A 19898-nucleotide genomic window follows, 5' to 3' on the forward strand; every position below is an offset into this window, starting at 1 on the left:
GCCTCCCTTTTTAGATGCCTTATTTATAGCCCTAGGGGCTTTATGAATTCGATTTTGAAGTGCACTACCTCTAGCATTAGAGGCTCTTTGACCTCTATTTTTAGGTGCCTTATCTATAGCATTAGGGGCTTTGTTACCTCGATTTTGAGGTGCAATACTTGTGGCATTAGAGGCTCTTTGACCTCTATTATTAGGTGCCTTATTTATAGCATTAGGAGCTTTTTTACCTCTATTTTAGGTGCCTTATTTATAGCATTAGAGGCTCTTTGACCTCTATTTTTAGGTACCTTTTTTATAGCTTTAGGGGCTTTTTTACCTCGATTTGGAGGTGCATTACTTCTAGCATTATAGGCTCTTTGACATCTCTTTTTAGGTGCCTTATTCATAGCATTAAGCGCTTTTTAACCTCGATTTTGAGGTGCATTACTTCTAGCATTAGAGGCTCTGTGACCTCTATTTTTAGGTGCCTTATTTATAGTATTAGGTGCTTTTTGAACTCGATTTGGAGGTGCTTTACTTCTAGCATTATAGGCTCTTTGACTTCTCTTTTTAGGTGCCTTATTTATAGCATTAAGGACTTTTTGACCTCGATTTTGAGGTGCATTACTTCTAGCATTAAAGGCTCTTTGACCTCTATTTCTAGGTACCTTTTTTATAGCATTAGCGGCTTTTTTACCTCGATTTTTAGGTGCATTAGTTTTAGCATTAGAGGCTCTTTGACCTCTCTTTTTAGGTGCCTTATTTATAGCATTAAGGGCTTTTTTTTACCTCGATTTTGAGGTGCATTACTTGTAGCATTAGAGGCTCTTTTACCTCTATTTTTAGGTGCCTTATTTATAGCATTAAGGGCTTTTTTACCTCGATTTTTAGGTGCATTAGTTTTAGCATTAGAGTCTCTTTTACCTCTATTTTTAGGTGCCTTATTTATAGCATTAAGGGCTTTTTTACCTCGATTTTGAGGTGCATTACTTGTAGCATTAGAGGCTCTTTTACCTCTATTTTTAGGCCTTATTTATAGCATTAAGGGCTTTTTTACCTCGATTTTTAGGTGTATTACTTCTAGCATTAGATGCTCTTTGACCTCTATTTTTAGGTGCCTTATTTATAGCATTAGAGGCTCTTTGACCTTTATTTTTAGGTGTCTTATTTATAGCATTAGGGGCTTTTTTTACCTCGATTTTAAGGCGCATTACTTGTAGCTTTAGAGGCTTTTTTACCTCTATTATTAGGTGCCTTATTTATAGCCTTAGGGGCTTTTTTACCTCAATTTTGAAGTGCATTACCTCTAGCATTAGAGGCTCTTTGACCTCTATTATTAGATGCCTTATTTATAGCCTTAGGGGCTTTTTTACCTCTATTTTTAGGTGCCTTATTTATAGCATTAGAGGCTCTTTGACCTCTATTTTTAGGAGCCTTATATATAGCATTAGGGGCTTTTTGACCTCGATTTGGAGGTGCATTACTTCTAGCTTTATAGGCTCTTTGACCTCTCTTTTTAGGTGCCTTATTTATAGCATTATAGGCTCTTTGACCTCTCTTTTTAGATGCCTTATTTATAGCCTTAGGGGCTTTATGAATTCGATTTTGAAGTGCACTACCTCTAGCATTAGAGGCTCTTTGACCTCTATTTTTAGGTGCCTTATCTATAGCATTAGGGGCTTTGTTACCTCGATTTTGAGGTGCAATACTTGTGGCATTAGAGGCTCTTTGACCTCTATTATTAGGTGCCTTATTTATAGCATTAGGAGCTTTTTTACCTCTATTTTAGGTGCCTTATTTATAGCATTAGAGGCTCTTTGACCTCTATTTTTAGGTACCTTTTTTATAGCTTTAGGGGCTTTTTTACCTCGATTTGGAGGTGCATTACTTCTAGCATTATAGGCTCTTTGACCTCTCTTTTTAGGTGTCCTATTTATAGCATTAAGCGCTTTTTAACCTCGATTTTGAGGTGCATTACTTCTAGCATTAGAGGCTCTGTGACCTCTATTTTTAGGTGCCTTATTTATAGTATTAGGTGCTTTTTGAACTCGATTTGGAGGTGCTTTACTTCTAGCATTATAGGCTCTTTGACTTCTCTTTTTAGGTGCCTTATTTATAGCATTAAGGACTTTTTGACCTCGATTTTGAGGTGCATTACTTCTAGCATTAAAGGCTCTTTGACCTCTATTTCTAGGTACCTTTTTTATAGCATTAGCGGCTTTTTGACCTCGATTTTTAGGTGCATTAGTTTTAGCATTAGAGGCTCTTTGACCTCTCTTTTTAGGTGCCTTATTTATAGCATTAAGGGCTTTTTTTTACCTCGATTTTGAGGTGCATTACTTGTAGCATTAGAGGCTCTTTTACCTCTATTTTTAGGTGCCTTATTTATAGCATTAAGGGCTTTTTGACCTCGATTTTTAGGTGCATTAGTTTTAGCATTAGAGTCTCTTTTACCTCTATTTTTAGGTGCCTTATTTATAGCATTAAGGGCTTTTTTACCTCGATTTTGAGGTGCATTACTTGTAGCATTAGAGGCTCTTTTACCTCTATTTTTAGGCCTTATTTATAGCATTAAGGGCTTTTTTACCTCGATTTTTAGGTGTATTACTTCTAGCATTAGATGCTCTTTGACCTCTATTTTTAGGTGCCTTATTTATAGCATTAGAGGCTCTTTGACCTCTATTTTTAGGTGTCTTATTTATAGCATTAGGGGCTTTTTTTTACCTCGATTTTAAGGCGCATTACTTGTAGCTTTAGAGGCTTTTTGACCTCTATTATTAGGTGCCTTATTTATAGCCTTAGGGGCTTTTTTACCTCAATTTTGAAGTGCATTACCTCTAGCATTAGAGGCTCTTTGACCTCTATTATTAGATACCTTATTTATAGCCTTAGGGGCTTTTTTACCTCTATGTTTAGGTGCCTTATTTATTGCATTATAGGCTCTTTGACCTCTATTTTTAGGAGCCTTATATATAGCATTAGGGGCTTTTTGACCTCGATTTGGAGGTGCATTACTTCTAGTATTATAGGCTCTTTGACCTCTCTTTTTAGGTGCCTTATTTATAGCATTAAGGGCTTTTTGACCTCGATTTTGAGATGCATTACTTCTAGCATTAAAGGCTCTTTGACCTCTACTATTAGGTGCGTTATTTATAGCCTTAGGGGCTTTTTTACCTCTATTTTTAGGTGCCTTATTTATAGCATTAGAGGCTCTTTAGCCTTATATATAGCATTAAGGGCTTTTTGACCTCGATTTTGAGGTGCATTACTTGTAGCATTAGAGGCTCTTTTACCTCTATTTTTAGGTGCCTTATTTATAGCCTTAGGGGTTTTTTTTACCTCAATTTTGAAGTGCATTACCTCTAGCATTAGAGGCTCTTTGACCTCTATTATTAGGTGCCTTATTTATAGCCTTAGGGGCTTTTTTACCTCTATTTTTAGGTGCCTTATTTATAGCATTAGAGGCTCTTTGACCTCTATTTTTAGGAGCCTTATATATAGCATTAGGGGCTTTTTGACCTCGATTTGGAGGTGCATTACTTCTAGCATTATAGGCTCTTTGACTTCTCTTTTTAGGTGCCTTATTTATAGCATTAAGGACTTTTTGACCTCGATTTTGAGATGCATTACTTCTAGCATTAAAGGCTCTTTGACCTCTATTTCTAGGTACCTTTTTTATAGCATTAGCGGCTTTTTGACCTCGATTTTTAGGTGTATTAGTTTTAGCATTAGAGGCTCTTTGACCTCTCTTTTTAGGTGCCTTATTTATAGCATTAAGGGCTTTTTGACCTCGATTTTGAGGTGCATTACTTGTAGCATTAGAGGCTCTTTTACCTCTATTTTTAGGTGCCTTATTTATAGCATTAAGGGCTTTTTTACTTCGATTTTTAGGTGCATTACTTCTATCATTAGATGCTCTTTGACCTCTATTTTTAGGTGCCTTATTTATAGCATTAGAGGGTCTTTGACCTCTATTTTTAGGAGCCTTATATAGAGCACTAGGGGTTTTTGACCTCGATTTTAAGGTGCATTACTTGTAGGGCTCTTTGACCTCTATTTTTCGGTGCCTTATTTATAGCATTAGAGGCTTTTTTACCTCTATTTTTATGTGCCTTATTTCTAGCATTAAGGTTTTTCAACCTCTATTTTGAAGTGTCTTATATCTAGCATTAAGGGGTATTTTACCTCTATTTTGAGATGCCTTATTTCTCGTAATAGGGACTTTTTTTACCTCTATTTCAAGGTGATTTACCTCTAGCACTAAAGGTTATTTTACGTCTTTGTTTAAAGGCTCGTCGTTACGGTTCTCTTCTGTCTGTTCTGGTTTTTCAAGTTCTTTAGTTTTTCGGTTTTCTTTGATATTTCATATTCCACTTTCCTTAGTTCGTCAATTTCCTTCGAGATTTCATCGTATTCTTTCCTAGTTCGTCAGTTTCCTTTTAGATTTCAAGAGAGATTTCAGTGCCGTGTGTCCTCAGTTCGTCAGATTCCTCAGAGAAATCGATGGCATCCATGTCTTTGTCCATCAGGGCGATGGGTAGAGACAGGAATGCAATAAATTTTCTCCGCATACGTCATCACGCTAAAGTAAACGACGAGTAACACTATATATTTACCAATAATATCTGGATATGTCCTTTCATCAATGTCGAATTTTGGGACTATCCTGTTGAAGAACCACGCGTCGCTCACCATTCTGTCTCTCTCCTTATTTCCTTAGTTCCAATAGTCTCCAATGATAAGACATCGTTGCAAAAGCCCAAGCAAAGAATCATTCAAGGCTCGTACATTCTTCTTCTTCTTTGTCTACATCTTTTCCCGGAACGTTTGAAGAACATTCCTTATTCAAGGCGCGTACATTATGTTCTTCAAAGTTCGACAACTTCTGTAGCAACCACCAAAACTAGCTGTATATGAAGATGTTCTGAAGAGCCTCCTGTTGATTCTGTAGTTTTAATATACAATTCTCACAGGCAGCTCCCTGTTCCAAAAATAGCCATTAACAATGTTCACTGCGTTGCATGCTTAGTTTGAAAAAAAAAAAAAAAAGATCAGGTCTTCAGAAGTCACTTGAAGCTCGGGCGGAGCAGTTCAGAATTGCTCCGGGAAGATTCTGTTCTGGAGTCATTTAGATCTCCATGCTAAGTCTACGGCTATGTCTTCTGAAGCCTTTTGAAGATCCCGGAAAATTTTCTTCAGGTGCCGTTCAGGGAGCTCCAGGAAGAATCTGTTCTGGAGTCATTCAGAACTCCATGCTAAGTCTACGGCTATTTCTTCTGAAGGCATTTGGAAATCCGGGAAAGTTTTCTTCCGAAACCGTTCAGAGATTCTGTTCTTGAGTCATTCAGAACTCCATGCTAAGTCTATTGCCATTTCTTCTGAACCCATTCAGATATCCGTGAAGATTTTCTTCCGAAGCCGTTTAGGACTCTCAAAAAAACTCTTCTTTCGTTTCAATAAACCCTAGTAACTCATCATCATCATCATCATCATCATCATCATCATCATAATAATAATAATAATAATAATAATAATAATAATAATAATAATAATAGTAATAACTATAATAATAATGATAATAATAATAATAATAGTGATAATAATAGTAATAATAATAAACTACATGATTTGATTTATGGATTTGAGTCTGAAAGTTCTGCAGTCGTTCAACACTTGGATTTGCAATTTGAAGGAAAAGTTAAGAGACTGAATAGGAAGGTGAAAAGATAATTGATACTATAATTTATTACTTTCATTATTAAGTAACGCCTGAAGCGCACTCGGCGATCGAACTCGGGCGAAGGGTAATTGACGTGTTCAGCAAACTGCATTGAAATAACCGAAGGCTTCAAATTATTTTTTCAGGTTTGAGATTTAAAACAATCCATTTTCGGTACGAATTGATATCAGAGCCGTTCGAAACACAGAAAATACGTCTCAGAAAAACGCATTTCACGAGTACTTTTCTGAATAATTAATTTTAGATAATCAATAATAATGTAATATTCACATAATTTTTTCGATGGAATTATTACTTTCTAGAGTTTTTTCGAAGGCGATGGATGTTACTATGTGTAAATGTTATGTTTCTACCAGTGGTTTATATATTCACACACACACACATGTATTATATATATATATATATATATATATATATATATATATATATATATATATATATATATATATATATATATATATATATATATATATATATATATATATGTATATATATATATATGTATATAAATATATATGTACATTTGTGTGTGTCATCGGCCGTGACTGGTCCACTATAGAACAAAGACCGCACACATGCCATTTTATAAGAGTGTCTTCTCTTCCTTCCCCTGCTTCTTTTATAATTTCTAGGGACACATTTTACAATTCTTAATGTCCATCTATTGTCTGACATTCTCATTATATGTCCTGCCTATGTCCATTCCTTCTTCTTACATGTTAAAATATCTTCTACTTTAGTTTGCTCTCGTATCCATGTTGCTCTTTTTATGTCTCTTATTGTTATTATTATCATCATTCTTTCCATAACTCTTTAAAGTTATAATCAGCTTATGTTGTAAGGCCTTTAGTAAGGCTCCAAGTTTCTGATACTTAAGTTAATACTGTTAGGACCATCTGATTAAATACTTCCCCTTTTAGAAAAATGACATTATATATATATACTGTATATATATATATATATATATATATATATATATATATATATATATATATATATATATATATATATATATATATATATATATATATATATATATATATGAATATTATGTTTATATATATAAATACACATACACACACACTCACACACACACACACACACACACACACACACACATATATATATATATATATATATATATATATATATATATATATATATATATATATATATATATATATATATATATATATATATACACACACATATATACATGTATAATGAATACGCAACGTCTCATCGGCGTCCAAAATCGAAGACAGCTTCTACTCGGACAGATCATCCTGCAGATAGTTTCCAGGATAACAGCAGAAATACGTTTACTTTTCTCCATTTATTGTTTGGTATCGACATGTGTTTCGGATTACTTTGCGACCCTTCTTCAGGCAAAGAGGGGGGGGGGGTGCTTAGGAAAATGCAAACGAAGTATATTTCTGTGTTATGAATATTAATGTGAATAGTCGGTTCCAATATTATTCAAGAAAATTTTATTTAGAAATAAGATAGGAACATTCAAACAAAAAAATATGATAAAATCTCTTGATGAATTAGTTTCGAAATTATATTAGATTACATTTCTTGAAAGAATAAAAAAAGTTCTCTCTCTTTTCATATATATTTCATTCAACATCGCATTTCTTTGAGTAATATATTGGTAACTTCCCTCCTCCTCACATTCGAACCATCCTAACGATGTCTCGGTTGTTTAACGTTGGCCACCTTTCAGGGCAAGATGAGCATAATCTCTCCAAGTTAGGTCTGGCCAGGCGACACCGGTTTTGTTGCTGGGTGTACATTCTGGGAAGATCTGAATGCAAATGATGATCAGATTTATAAAAAAATCATATGTAACGTGCATAAAGTAGTATGTGAACGACGACGTCAGATATTATCATGATCAGGAATAAGAAATTTAATAGACCACAAGTTTTAATCCAACAAATTAAGATGAGAGTCAGCCACTGAAGACAAGAATGAAAGGAAAGAATTAAAACCTCCTTCAGGATAGATTGATCACTAAAAATCCTTAAAAGTACTTTCTTTTTTGTGCAATCGAAGAGAAAAAAAGAGTTGTACTTAGTTAAAGAAACATAATCAATGCAGAGATCTGGATGATGAGAAGCCTCTGCCCTCGGCCTGCATACAATCATACTTTGAGTTTTTAAGATACAACTCCATGCCTTTTATTTTCGCCATAGGCCTACGCTAATTTCATCATTGAGAGTCTGTGTAGGCTAACAATTGCATTGTCTCAAATCTCAAAGTTCAGTGTACGAAAAGCATCTTTAACAGAAAATGAGCTTAACAATTTAACTACACACAATTTTGGAATTATAATGACTATCCCTACGCAGTTCCTTGTTACTATGATTATAAAATCTGGCAAATTGACCTTTATGAAGGTTTAATTTTTGACTTGTCAGTATCGATAAACGTAAACCATAAGTAAAAATCGCCTGGCAATGTCTGTGCTATTTTTGAACCCTAAGCACTATATCAAGTAAAGCCATGTATCTCGTTCCATGTATGATTGAAGCCATGGTTTGGCAAGGGCACCTATTCTTTAGGATATGTTAGATAAAGTTTATGTGCAAGACCATACCGGCAAGAAGATTGCGTAGAAAGCTAAGCTTTTTTAAATACCCTTACTAACATACTCCCACGGAAATTTATGTAAAAATGAGACAGTAAAATGCACACTAGACGAGAATCAATGCTAAGATATTACACAGAAACTTATATCCAATTAATTTAACAAAATAAAGTGAAACGATAGATGATACTAATAACGCTAGACAAAGGAGGCTGACCAGATCTACAATCAGGGGATAGAACTGAGGCAAAGAGGGTAGCATCATCTGCATATGTAACGAACTTCTTTTCTACGCCAAAACACTTATCATGTGCGTAATATATATATATATATATATATATATATATATATATATATATATATATATATATATATATATATATATATATATATATATATATATATATACATACATATATATATATATATATATATATATATATATATATATATATATATATATATAGTGTGTGTGTGTGTATGTGTGTGCGCGCGCGCGCGCGATTTTTTAACATGTTCTTATACATATGTAATTGTTATATGATATATAATTTTGTGGCATCGAAGACATCTCTCTGGACAAACAAAACTCCAGCTGGTATTCAGGAAAAGACGAAAGCTGCATTTCTTCTTTGTCTTTCTCTTTCTCCTATTCAGGATGTCGCAACAATATCCATCTGTCACCATCTACTTCTATCTACTGAATCCTCCTCTGTCAAACCTTAATCTTACGGGTTGCCAACGCAAGAGCCCGTGTCTTGCTGTAGACAAGGCAATCTATACCGAACCAACCTGTCAAACCTACTACCTTCATAATCATCTCTTAGCGAACTTCAAAAGTTCAAACTTGCGGCAAATGTTTTTATGTTGAACAGGCTGATATAAGTCTATTTCTATTGCTTATATATGAAATCTTTGTTTTAATGTTGTTACTGTTCTAAAAATATTTCATTGTTATAATGTTGTTACTGTTCTTAAAATGTTTAATTTTAACTTTTACTTTTCATATAGTTTATTTATTTCCTTTCCCCACTGGGCTATTTTCCCCTGTTGGAGCCCTCGGGCTTATAATATCCTGCTTTCCCAATTAGGATTGTAGCTTAGCTAATGATAATAATAATAATAATAATAATAATAATAATAATAATAATAATAATAATAATAATAATGATAATAATGAATCCATAAATTTCAAGTTTGAACTTCTGAAGTTCCGCCGATTCAAGTTCGTTAACCATCTGTTTTCCTAATGTTCACTTCTTCAGGTATATCATATGATAGGGAAGGAATCCAACTAATAACATAGTAATCTGATATATGGTATAATGATTTTTAGGTAAAGTTTATTTGGTAACGGGTCACTCATGTGTGACGGCGGTGAATGGCCTCCAATGCTACAACACCGGTTCATATGTCTCAAATTTCATTAATTATTTATTCATGTCACAATCGTAGTGGACCAAATCTGGGTTTAGGCTTTAGCAAACAAAACCGATAGATTAAAAATGCTTTATTTGTTTTCATGTCTTTCCAGATTTATATATTAAAATTGAAGATAGGCCGCAGAGTTGTTCAAACAGCATAATTTCCACAATTAACTATGTATAAAGGAGTCTTGCTTGGAAATCTTAATGCAATTATTGCCTTCCTATTAAAAGTGGACTCACGCTAAAGTACGCCCAGATTCTTGCTCATGTAAAGACCCTTTTCTGAACCCTAGGAAACACGCACTAGATATAGATCTCAGCTCATCCATCCAAATAAATCACAAAAGGAGAATATCTAATGAAGTTTTCTTATATAGATACCACAATTCTAACGTTCCATTGATTCGCATTCGTCCCCCGGTCAAATTTCATTCCAAGTGTTTTGACGAAACGACCAGACAAAATACCACGAGGAGGCGTTTTTTACTTAGGGTTTCCAAGGGCGTCTTTCGATTTTCTGGCAGCTGGGATGCCTCTGTGAATGAAGTTGCTAAACGTCTTCATGCTCGCGAATCTTCGGAAGTCCTCTTCCAGTTCGTCAAGGTCCACGCAGCTGGGGTTGATATCTTTGTTGATTTGGGCGCAGGAGAACTCTGCCAGACAGGGACAGTCATTGAAGTATACCTGTGAGGGTAAAGGAGAAGATTGTACTGCATCTTGTTTAAGTAGTTTTCCAGGTTGAAGGTGATGAAAAGTATTGTTGTGGTTAATAAAACTGAGGGAGCTAAAAGCTAAGTTGGAAGACAGCTGAAAGGCCTGAAATCTGAGTTGCAAGAAAGAAGGCCTGAAATTTAATCTATAAAATAATCTGAAAGGTCTGAAATCTGAGCTGCGAAAATGAAGGCCTGAAATCTAATAAAAAAAATCTGAAAGGCCTGATATCAGAGTTACAAGAAGAAAGGCCAGAGATCTAACTTGTAAAATAATGATATCTGAAAGGCCTGAAAAGTGAGCTTTTTGTAAGATAGTCTGGTTATATTAAAAAGGGCAATGTTCAAATAATTATATTATAACCCCGTTTGCAAGTCACGATAAGATTTTCCATGCATGGCGAGAATGATACTGACTCCTTCTTTTTCGTTGAGCAAGAATGGCGCGGAATTGCAAACTTGTCCTCTAGTCCTCCTTGGCATACAATACGAGTTTAATGACAGCATAGGTCGGGTGCAACACTCGTCAACTTTGCAGTCGTCGGAATTGTAGCAAATGTTCCTCGCTAGAAAGTTGAAGAAGAGATGGACCAAATTGAATGTACAATTTGAACTAAGAGATGGACATTATATCTGGTCTCAGAAACTGAGATTAGCAAGTAATGTAGCAATGGTAACTAACAAAAGGTTCATTCACTATTTTATACTAAATTTAGCTGTGATTCTACAGAGATAATTTTTAAGAATGTTTTGCCTTTGTGATTAAACTAAATTAATTTTTATCAAAACCTCATGTTCATGGCTGAAACCATTTTTATTATTTATACCCCTAATACCATAAACTAAGGCAGCTAGCTATTGATGAATTGAAAAGCTTGTTAAATGTATCTATATTTGGAGACAACAGTAGTCTATTTCCAAATAGCCTTCTTTACGTTAACTATCAAGTAAGTCAGATTATCTGAAAAATTCTCAGTGATATGAAGTGTAAACAAAAGCAGCATTACCTATAAACCACCAGCTTGGTACCATGCGATTTGCAACTCTTTTAGGAACTGCTGAAACTGTAGAAGCAGCGAACAGAGAAAGAACGAGAATTATGAAGCTGTACCGTCGCAGTCTGCTTCTGCTTACCATCAAGGATGACTCGGAAATCTGGCTGATCGAACTCTGGAAAAAGAAATGAACTTTTTTTCTCTCTCTCTCTCTCTCTCTCTCTCTCTCTCTCTCTCTCTCTCTCTCTCTCTCTCTCTCTCTCTCTCTCTCTCTCTCTCTCTCTCTCTCTCTCTATATACAAAGATCGAAGAAGGAATGCTACCAAAACTAATAGTTTCATTTGACCATTAAATCATGATATCAATGTGCTGATATTTGCGTTTGTTTATGTGCAAAGTCACACCGGCAAGAAAATTGTGTAGAAAGCTATGATTTTTAAATACCCTTACAAACATACTCCTACAAAAATTTATGTAAAAACGAGACAGTAAAATACATACTAGGAGACAATCAATTCTAAGTTATTACACGGAAACATGTATCCAAATCATTTAACAAAATGAAGATAAACGATAGATGATAACACTAGAAAAATGTGGCTGACCATGTCTGAATCACACAAAATATCACGTTTAGATGCCAGGAGATTGGAAGTCAGCGGCAGCTATGCTGAGACTGATGATTACAATTCAGGGATATAGCGATATATACACTTTTTGGCCAGTGACGTCAGATATGCCATGCCATCCGATTGGTCGTCTGCTGAAAAGAAAGAAGAAACGAAGACTAGAAACCAGATGGACCAATTACCGCTTCTTTTCGACGGCGATGGGCTGCAATTGCTTCAGCCGATTTGTCAACAAGGATTGCAGGCCACTGGTTCTCAGCCCAGACAATGCAAAGAAAAGCCGATCTGTATGCAAATTTAACTATGTAATTTGCATTATCCTGTGAAAATTAAAACTAAAGAAAGGGATTCGGTGAGGGAAAAAATTAACCTGGACTTCGGAAATATAAATGATTTACTTGAATTTGGCCACCTGTACATTAATGGCTGCTAGTACAGAAAAGTCGAGCATGTTTAACGGGAAAATATTGAAAGATCTCCAATGTGCCAAAGGGATAAAAGGGGTCTTAAATGGGAAAAGCACTTTAGAGGACTTTGGTCAAAACTGAAATGGAATTAGGAGCTGTTTTCCTTTCCTTCCTCCTATTCTCATTGGTAATCTTCTTATTCTTATTTTTCGAAACTGTCATTCTTTGTCTTTTTACACCAGAATCATCTGAAATTTATGATAAGGCGTTCGTGCCTAAATATAGTAATTTTAGGCTGAAATCAAAAGCACTTTAAACTTGCAAATAATCGCGTGGGGGAAAATAAGGTTATCCATTTATATATTGACAATTGTAAGTGTTTCTGATCAATATAATTTGTTAAAAAACTCGAAATACCCGTGGCCTTCAAAAATTTCTTGTGATGACATATCCATCCCCGCACCAAAGCAAGACCAGTCGACTTTAGGTCTAACTTCACTCCACAAGAAAAATAAGTTAGGGAAACATCTCTTCAATTCAGGTTAGGAAACTTCAAATTTTGTTATTTCTTACTAGATTGTAAACACAAATTCTCTATGTCGATAAATCTGGCATGACTTTTTAGCCTTAACTTTAATTACATTCCCACTTCCTCTTTTTATCGTTCTGGTGTTCAATCTCTTAACTTTATCTTCACAGTGCAGCTTTGGTGCTTTCACCCAGTTGAACCTTTGCACCGAAGGGCCTCTCCGGCCAAAATTACATAGATTCAGTTAATCCTGACATGGCAACATTCACATCAGTCCACCTATGAAACTTGTATACAGTGACTCTTTCAGGTCTACTGACCTGATATGGATTTTGAACCTAACGCCACTGACATAACGGAAAACATTTTCAATTACCTTAGATGTCAGTATACCAGAAAACCTGAAATCAATCAATCAATTTTGCCGCTGTTTCTCCGTTGATGTTATGGTTATCATTACACCTCGTACGGTGCATTGTAGACATTAGTAAGTGTCTTTGCAGTATTTCATCGGCCCTTAGCTACATCTACTTTTTATGTTTCTACTTTACGTCCGTCCCTGCTTCCTCTCTTCCTTCTTGCTGTCCAACGTCTAACTGTTACTTCATAGTATCAAAGATTCCCCTTAGTTGTACCACAGGGTTGAATAGCATTCCTGGTCCTAGCGTTGGGCCATATGGTCTAAATTCAAAATAACAGAAGTTACAGAATCTTCCTGATGTTTCAGCGCAATAACTTTAAAGCAAGTTCATTTATTAGCTCCGTATTTAGTGAGAGAAATGTAATTTTAGCTGCTGTGTTTGTTTGTAATCTTTAGCCTCACTGTGGGATTTAAGTAAATTGATAGGATGGAATTGGATGGTGTTTCAGTAGAAAAAAGATCAGCTGACGAGAGCAATAAAAATTTTTGAATGTTTTAGAAATTTTGCATCCCTACCTGAAGCGATTACCGTAAAATTATTCAGAAACTAAAAAATGGTGAAGAGATTAGTATTTCAAAGCATTTTGCAATGGAATGCTTTAAATCAGCATTAATAACGGTTAGATTAAAAATGGTACTCAGGTAAAAGTATGCTCAGTTTTACGGTAATTTGATTACTGGCTTACTTTCCTCCCACTCTTTTCGTATTTTTTCTATTTTTTTTTCATTGTATGATAGATAGAGGGAGATGCATACATGTACTACATAGCACACACACACACACACACACATATATATATATATATATATATATATATATATATATATATATATATATATACATACATACATACATACATATATATATATATATATATATATATATATATATATATATATATACATATATATATACATATATGTATACATATATGTATATATATATATATATATATATATATATATATATATACATATATATATGCATATATATGTATATATATATATATATATATATATATATATATATATATATATATATGTATATATATATATATATATATATATATATATATATACATATATATATGTATAAATATATATATATGTATATATATATATATATATATATATATATATATATAATATATATATATATATATATATATATGTATGTATGTGTGTGTGTGTTAAATGGCTTGAATGTTTCAAATTTCCATGTTAAACCAAACAAACGCAGATAGTCCGTCATATCAAATTATGTTCATTTTTTATCGAAATTTACGTATCCGTCAACAATTCCATGCGGATTAGTGGAATTCTCTCTCTCTCTCTCTCTCTCTCTCTCTCTCTCTCTCTCTCTCTCTCTCTCTCTCTCTCTGTGCTCATGTTCATCATTCCTTGCTCTAGATTTAAGCGCAATTCTGTGTTCGAATATATTTACACGCGTTATGTCATTGCTTTCAAGTGGCCAATTGTTTAACATCTTTGGTTTCTATCACAATTATATTTATTTTCCAACCAACCATCCCACTTACACACTCACTCAAAAAGAAATATATCTCTCTCAAAACGTACCTAAAAATTTATAAATATTCGCCCTTCTGCATCTTAATGGAGTCGTGATAAACGCTAGAAATATAATTTGCCAATCAATAAACAGATAAACATGTATCCATCAATATCATATAAATGTATTTTCTCTTATCGACCCGAGGTTCTTTGGGCATCTGGGCACTTTTGGGTATCAAAGTCCTTTTTTTTTTGGTTGTGAGGTATTATTATTATTATTATTATTATTAGCTAAGTTACAACCCTAGTTTGAAAAGCAGGATGCTATAAGCCCAAGGGATCCAACAAGGAAAAGTAGCCCAGTGAGGAAAGGATATAAACTATATGAGAAGTAACGCACAATTAAAATAAAATATCTATAGAACAGTAACAACATTAAAACCAATCTTTCATATATAAACTATAAAAAGACTTGTGTCAGCCAGTTCAACATAAACACATTTGCTGGAAGTTTGAACTTTTAAAGTTCTACTGATTCAACTACCCGATTAGGAAGATCATTCCACAACTTAGTCACAGATGGAATAAAACTTCTAGAATACTGTGTGGTATTGAGCATCAGATGATATATCTCTGGTACCTTGGTTTTTGTGGGTATCTGATGTGTTTCGGATATCTGAGGGACTTTGAGGTTCTAGGGTATTTTGGGTGATATTGAACGTATATTATCATTTATCCTTTTACGTTAACATATATATGGAAAACAGACTTCACAAAGTCAAGAAAAATTACGTAATTTTTTTCATGTATGTATGTATGTATGTATGTGTTTACGAAATTGTGAATAGTCTTTTTGTGATTTTTTAAAAATGAAGGTTGAATGCCATATCAGATCATGACAAATTATTCCTTTTGTATTTATAGCTCTCCGTGTGAAGAAAATCCCTTGTTTTTAAAAAGCTGGAAGAAGATTATCTTATATTTCCCGATCGTTTCTGACATCAGTGTACTTCCACGAGTACGTTATCATGTTTACCAACTGTTTACCCGGGGAGTCTGCAGGATTTATCGATAACAAATGGGAGCGAAAATAAACCCATTCGTTTTGCAACAATTCTGCGGATCCCTCTCCGCAGTCAATAGCACCATGTATTGTTGGAACATCAGCAAAACTTTCAGTAAAGGATTTCCTGGGATATTTCTCAACAATAGGGGATTTGAGGGGGATTGAAGGGGAATTCTGTGATCGCTTTTCCCAATAACAAATTTCTTTCCTATTGCATTTTATGACTTGCCTCCCAGATATTGGTCAGAATCCTCACTTTTTTCATTAACTCCGCCAACAAAGTTGGGAGGAAGTTATGTTTTCGCAGTTTTTTTTTTTTTTTTTTGTGTGTGAACAGTTTGTCTGTTTGTTTGTGTGAACAACTTCCTGGCATAGAGTACTGAAACTTTAAGGGATTACACGTTATGTTGAGACGTGGAAGTGATTCGACTTTGAAAATCCTAGGTCATAGGTCAAGGTCAAGTTCGAGAAATAAGCTGCCGTGGCAGAGGTCTACACTCTAACGAGTACCACTTTAGTTTATTCAGTTGTAGTGATTTTTAATCTCTTGTTTTTCTGGAAGCGAATAGTGATATTGTTCCATTTGAAACTATGAATGTTTATACCAACGTTATTTATTCGTCGTTGTTATCGACGGGTCACAAGAACACAATAACAACAAAAGAACTGTGATTTACAGACAAACACCTTACTCCTTTTTTATTGTTATATGCCGAATATACGAATAATAGTCAGAATATTTGTGTCCTAGATTTTATCAATAATTGAAATATTTCAGCTTTGATCTACAGTAGTTTATTGATCATGCTAGTGTCGTGTCACCATATTAGTAAGAGTAAATGCTTTACCTTTTTAATATAAACACTGTCTTTGTTATATTATGTATTCAATACAGTATTGTATGTTTGTGTGTACACATACTTATGTACATATATATATATATATATATATATATATATATATATATATGTGTGTGTGTGTGTGTGTGTGTGTGTGTGTGTGTGTGTGTGTGTGTGTGTCCTAATCCTTATATGCAAAATATTTGTTTTATACAGTGAGATTAATGACATTTTCAAGAGTACCATGACTGTCATAAATTGTTGGGCGCGATCACTGAACTCTGTTATAGGTGACGTGCACCAAGTCTCAGAAGGTGATGTGTTGAGACCCTATTGGTGACAGTATATTCCATCACAGTGAGGAATTCCCCACAACCTAACAATTCAGCATATATATATATATATATATATATATATATATATATATATATATATATATATATATATATATATATATATATATATATATATATATATATATATATGTCACGTGAATTTTAAAATCAAAGCCTGTTATGGCTTAATTCACTAGGGTGAAGTAGACCGTTCCCTTAAAAAGGATCATATACAAGACAAATGGTAAAGAGCAGAAAGGAAACTATTTTCTTTATAACATAGTATTTATTACAAATAACCTTAAACCTAAACAATACCAAACCAACACGAAAAATACATAATGTATCGAACACACAGCAACGTATAACGTAATTAAATTTGACCAAGGTAAAATAGTCGGCACAAGACTTTCGGTCAACACCTAAAAGAAAACAGAAAATAAAAATGTTTTACAATAGCGACACCAGTTACACCAAAACTAACGTATCAACACAAAACCACAATACTTTCAAGTCACGTTTCATTAACATATTAAACATTTCATTAACATACAGAACAAAATTATAAAGTTACCTAAAAGAAACCCACGGAGAGATAAAGCACACGTAACAAAAGGTATCACCACCCAAGATGTATTACGATAAATGCTGTCCGCTCCTAAAACAAAATTACTCACATAAACAAACAATAATTATACACACTTTCTATATACAATATAGAATAACCATAGAACCTAACAACATGTCACGAAGATTACCTTGGGATTCTTTCAGTGTATGTAAGGGCTACTGGACCACGTCCTTATACAGCCCCAATACTCCTCAAAGCAGAGCACCTCTTTGCTTGCCGACGAGCTTCCGACTCCCGTAGTCAAAATCTCAGCTACGTTATCGCTTCGTTAACAAGCCGCAGCGAGAGTCAAATGAGTGAGCAGCACTTTAAATACCTAACAGGCAAACGTCCTAATACATGTCATTATATTACATGACAATATCTCCCTGATGATTTAAGAAATTGCAAAATTTCTTACAACCAAACAAAAAAAATACTACTGGTACAAATAAAAAATCTGTACAGGAACATATATACATTACTTGAACATAACATATATACAAGGTCAATAACATACACAAGGTCAACACTTTACAAACATGTAACACGTGCCCCAATCTATAAAAATCATACTACACAATTTTCGAAAGAAATCAAATTTTTACAACCTACTCAAGCAGTCTGGACCAACATTTTCTTTACCAGGAATATTATGTATGGTATATTCAAACTGTTGTAAATACATGGCCCAGCGCATTAGTCTACTGTTAATGTGACCAGCAGAGTTTAAGTACTTCAAAGGTTGGTGATCAGATTCTATGACGAATGCTTTCCCGTATAGATATTGGTAAAACTTCTTCACAGCCCACACTACTGCGAGGCATTCCTTCTCGATTACAGAGTAATTCTGCTCTGCACCTTTGAGTTTCCTGCTAGCATATTGCACTGGCCAACGTTCGCCATCAACATATTGCATAAGGATTGCCCCTAAACCCTCATTTGATGCATCTACCTGCAACACAAAATCTTTGGTTAAATCAGGCAACCTAACTATTGGATGGCTATTTAAAATGTTCTTTAACTTTTCAAAAGATTCTTGGTGACACAGGCTCCAGTTTACTACATTGGGTTGAGATTTCTTTATAAGATCTGTTAGAGGTGCAGCAATAGTAGCATGGTCAGGGATATAATGGCGATAGTATCCAGTCAAACCAAGAAAAGACTTTACCTCCCTTTTTGTCTTTGGTGTGTCTACATTCAATACCTTACTTACTTTGTCCTCAGCTGTCCGAGATATACCGTTACCGATCTTACTGCCCAAATACTTAACTGAAAAATAACCAATTTCCGTTTTGGACGGCTTAGCTGTGAGAAATGCTTTTCTTAAAATATCCAGTACCAGCCGCAGAGTTCCCTTGTGCTCTTCCTACCCCTGTGAATGAATCAAAATATCATCAACAAACAGCTCTACATTTTTCACACCATTAAATAATTTCCTCATCATACGGTTAAAAGTAGCACCAGCATTTACCAAACCAAATGGCATAGTTATAAACTGTAGGAGTCCTCTATTAGTTTGAAAAGCGGTTACTTCTCTACTTTGTTTTTCTAAAGGTATTTGCCAGTATCCTTTAGAGAGGTCAATTTTCGTAAAATACCTGCTCTTACTTACGCGAGTCATAATTAAGTTCTGATCTGGCATGGGTTCCGAATCAAATACCGTAAGCTTGTTTATCTTCCTAAAATCTAAGCACATCCGGTTACTGCCATCTTTTTTCTTAACCACTATCAAAGGTGTAGCATAAGGAGAATTTGAGCACTCAATAACTCCTAATTTGAGCATTCTTTCAATCTCCCTATCTATATCTTGCTGCAGAGCATAAGGTACAGGATATGGTCTACACCTTACAGGACCCTTACTAGACAGGTTTATCACATGTTCAATCACATTAGTTCTACCTGGTACATCAGTAAACACATTCTTGTATTCTTGTAATATTCTAGCTACCTCCTCCTTTTTATCTTCAGATAATTCCTGATTAATTTTAACATTAGACACATCTTCACTCTGAATATCACTCGGCACAACTGTTACCTCATATTCATCACTATCCTCACTAATCACTGCCACACATGCAAGATCATCACTCTCCTGATCAT

The 19898-nt window shown here is 34.4% G+C and overlaps 1 protein-coding gene across 1 annotated transcript; it reads right to left on the minus strand.

Moving 5' to 3' along the window:
• Positions 1-9810: 9810 nt before the first annotated feature.
• Positions 9811-12191, minus strand: LOC137656933 (uncharacterized). The gene is made up of 4 exons (XM_068391291.1): positions 12053-12191; positions 11460-11622; positions 10870-11018; positions 9811-10426 (listed from the first exon to the last, which is right to left on the minus strand). Exons 1-4 carry the CDS (start codon positions 12053-12055, stop codon positions 10226-10228), a joined length of 516 nt encoding a protein of 171 aa, XP_068247392.1. The 5' UTR covers positions 12056-12191; the 3' UTR covers positions 9811-10225.
• Between the last annotated feature and the right edge of the window lie 7707 nt (positions 12192-19898).

This window comes from Palaemon carinicauda, chromosome 18 (genome assembly GCF_036898095.1).
Source record: "Palaemon carinicauda isolate YSFRI2023 chromosome 18, ASM3689809v2, whole genome shotgun sequence".
Classification (NCBI taxonomy): Eukaryota; Metazoa; Arthropoda; class Malacostraca; order Decapoda; family Palaemonidae; genus Palaemon; species Palaemon carinicauda.

What these genes read in the sequence shown, in the direction of transcription:
- LOC137656933 (XM_068391291.1), bottom strand. An exon ending in ACCAAGCTGGTGGTTTATAG is followed by an intron (nt 11,019 to 11,459) that starts GTAATGCTGCTT and finishes TCAACTTTCTAG; the next exon opens with CGAGGAACATTTGCTACAAT. An exon ending in TGCTCAACGAAAAAGAAGGA is followed by an intron (nt 10,427 to 10,869) that starts GTCAGTATCATT and finishes TTACCCTCACAG; the next exon opens with GTATACTTCAATGACTGTCC.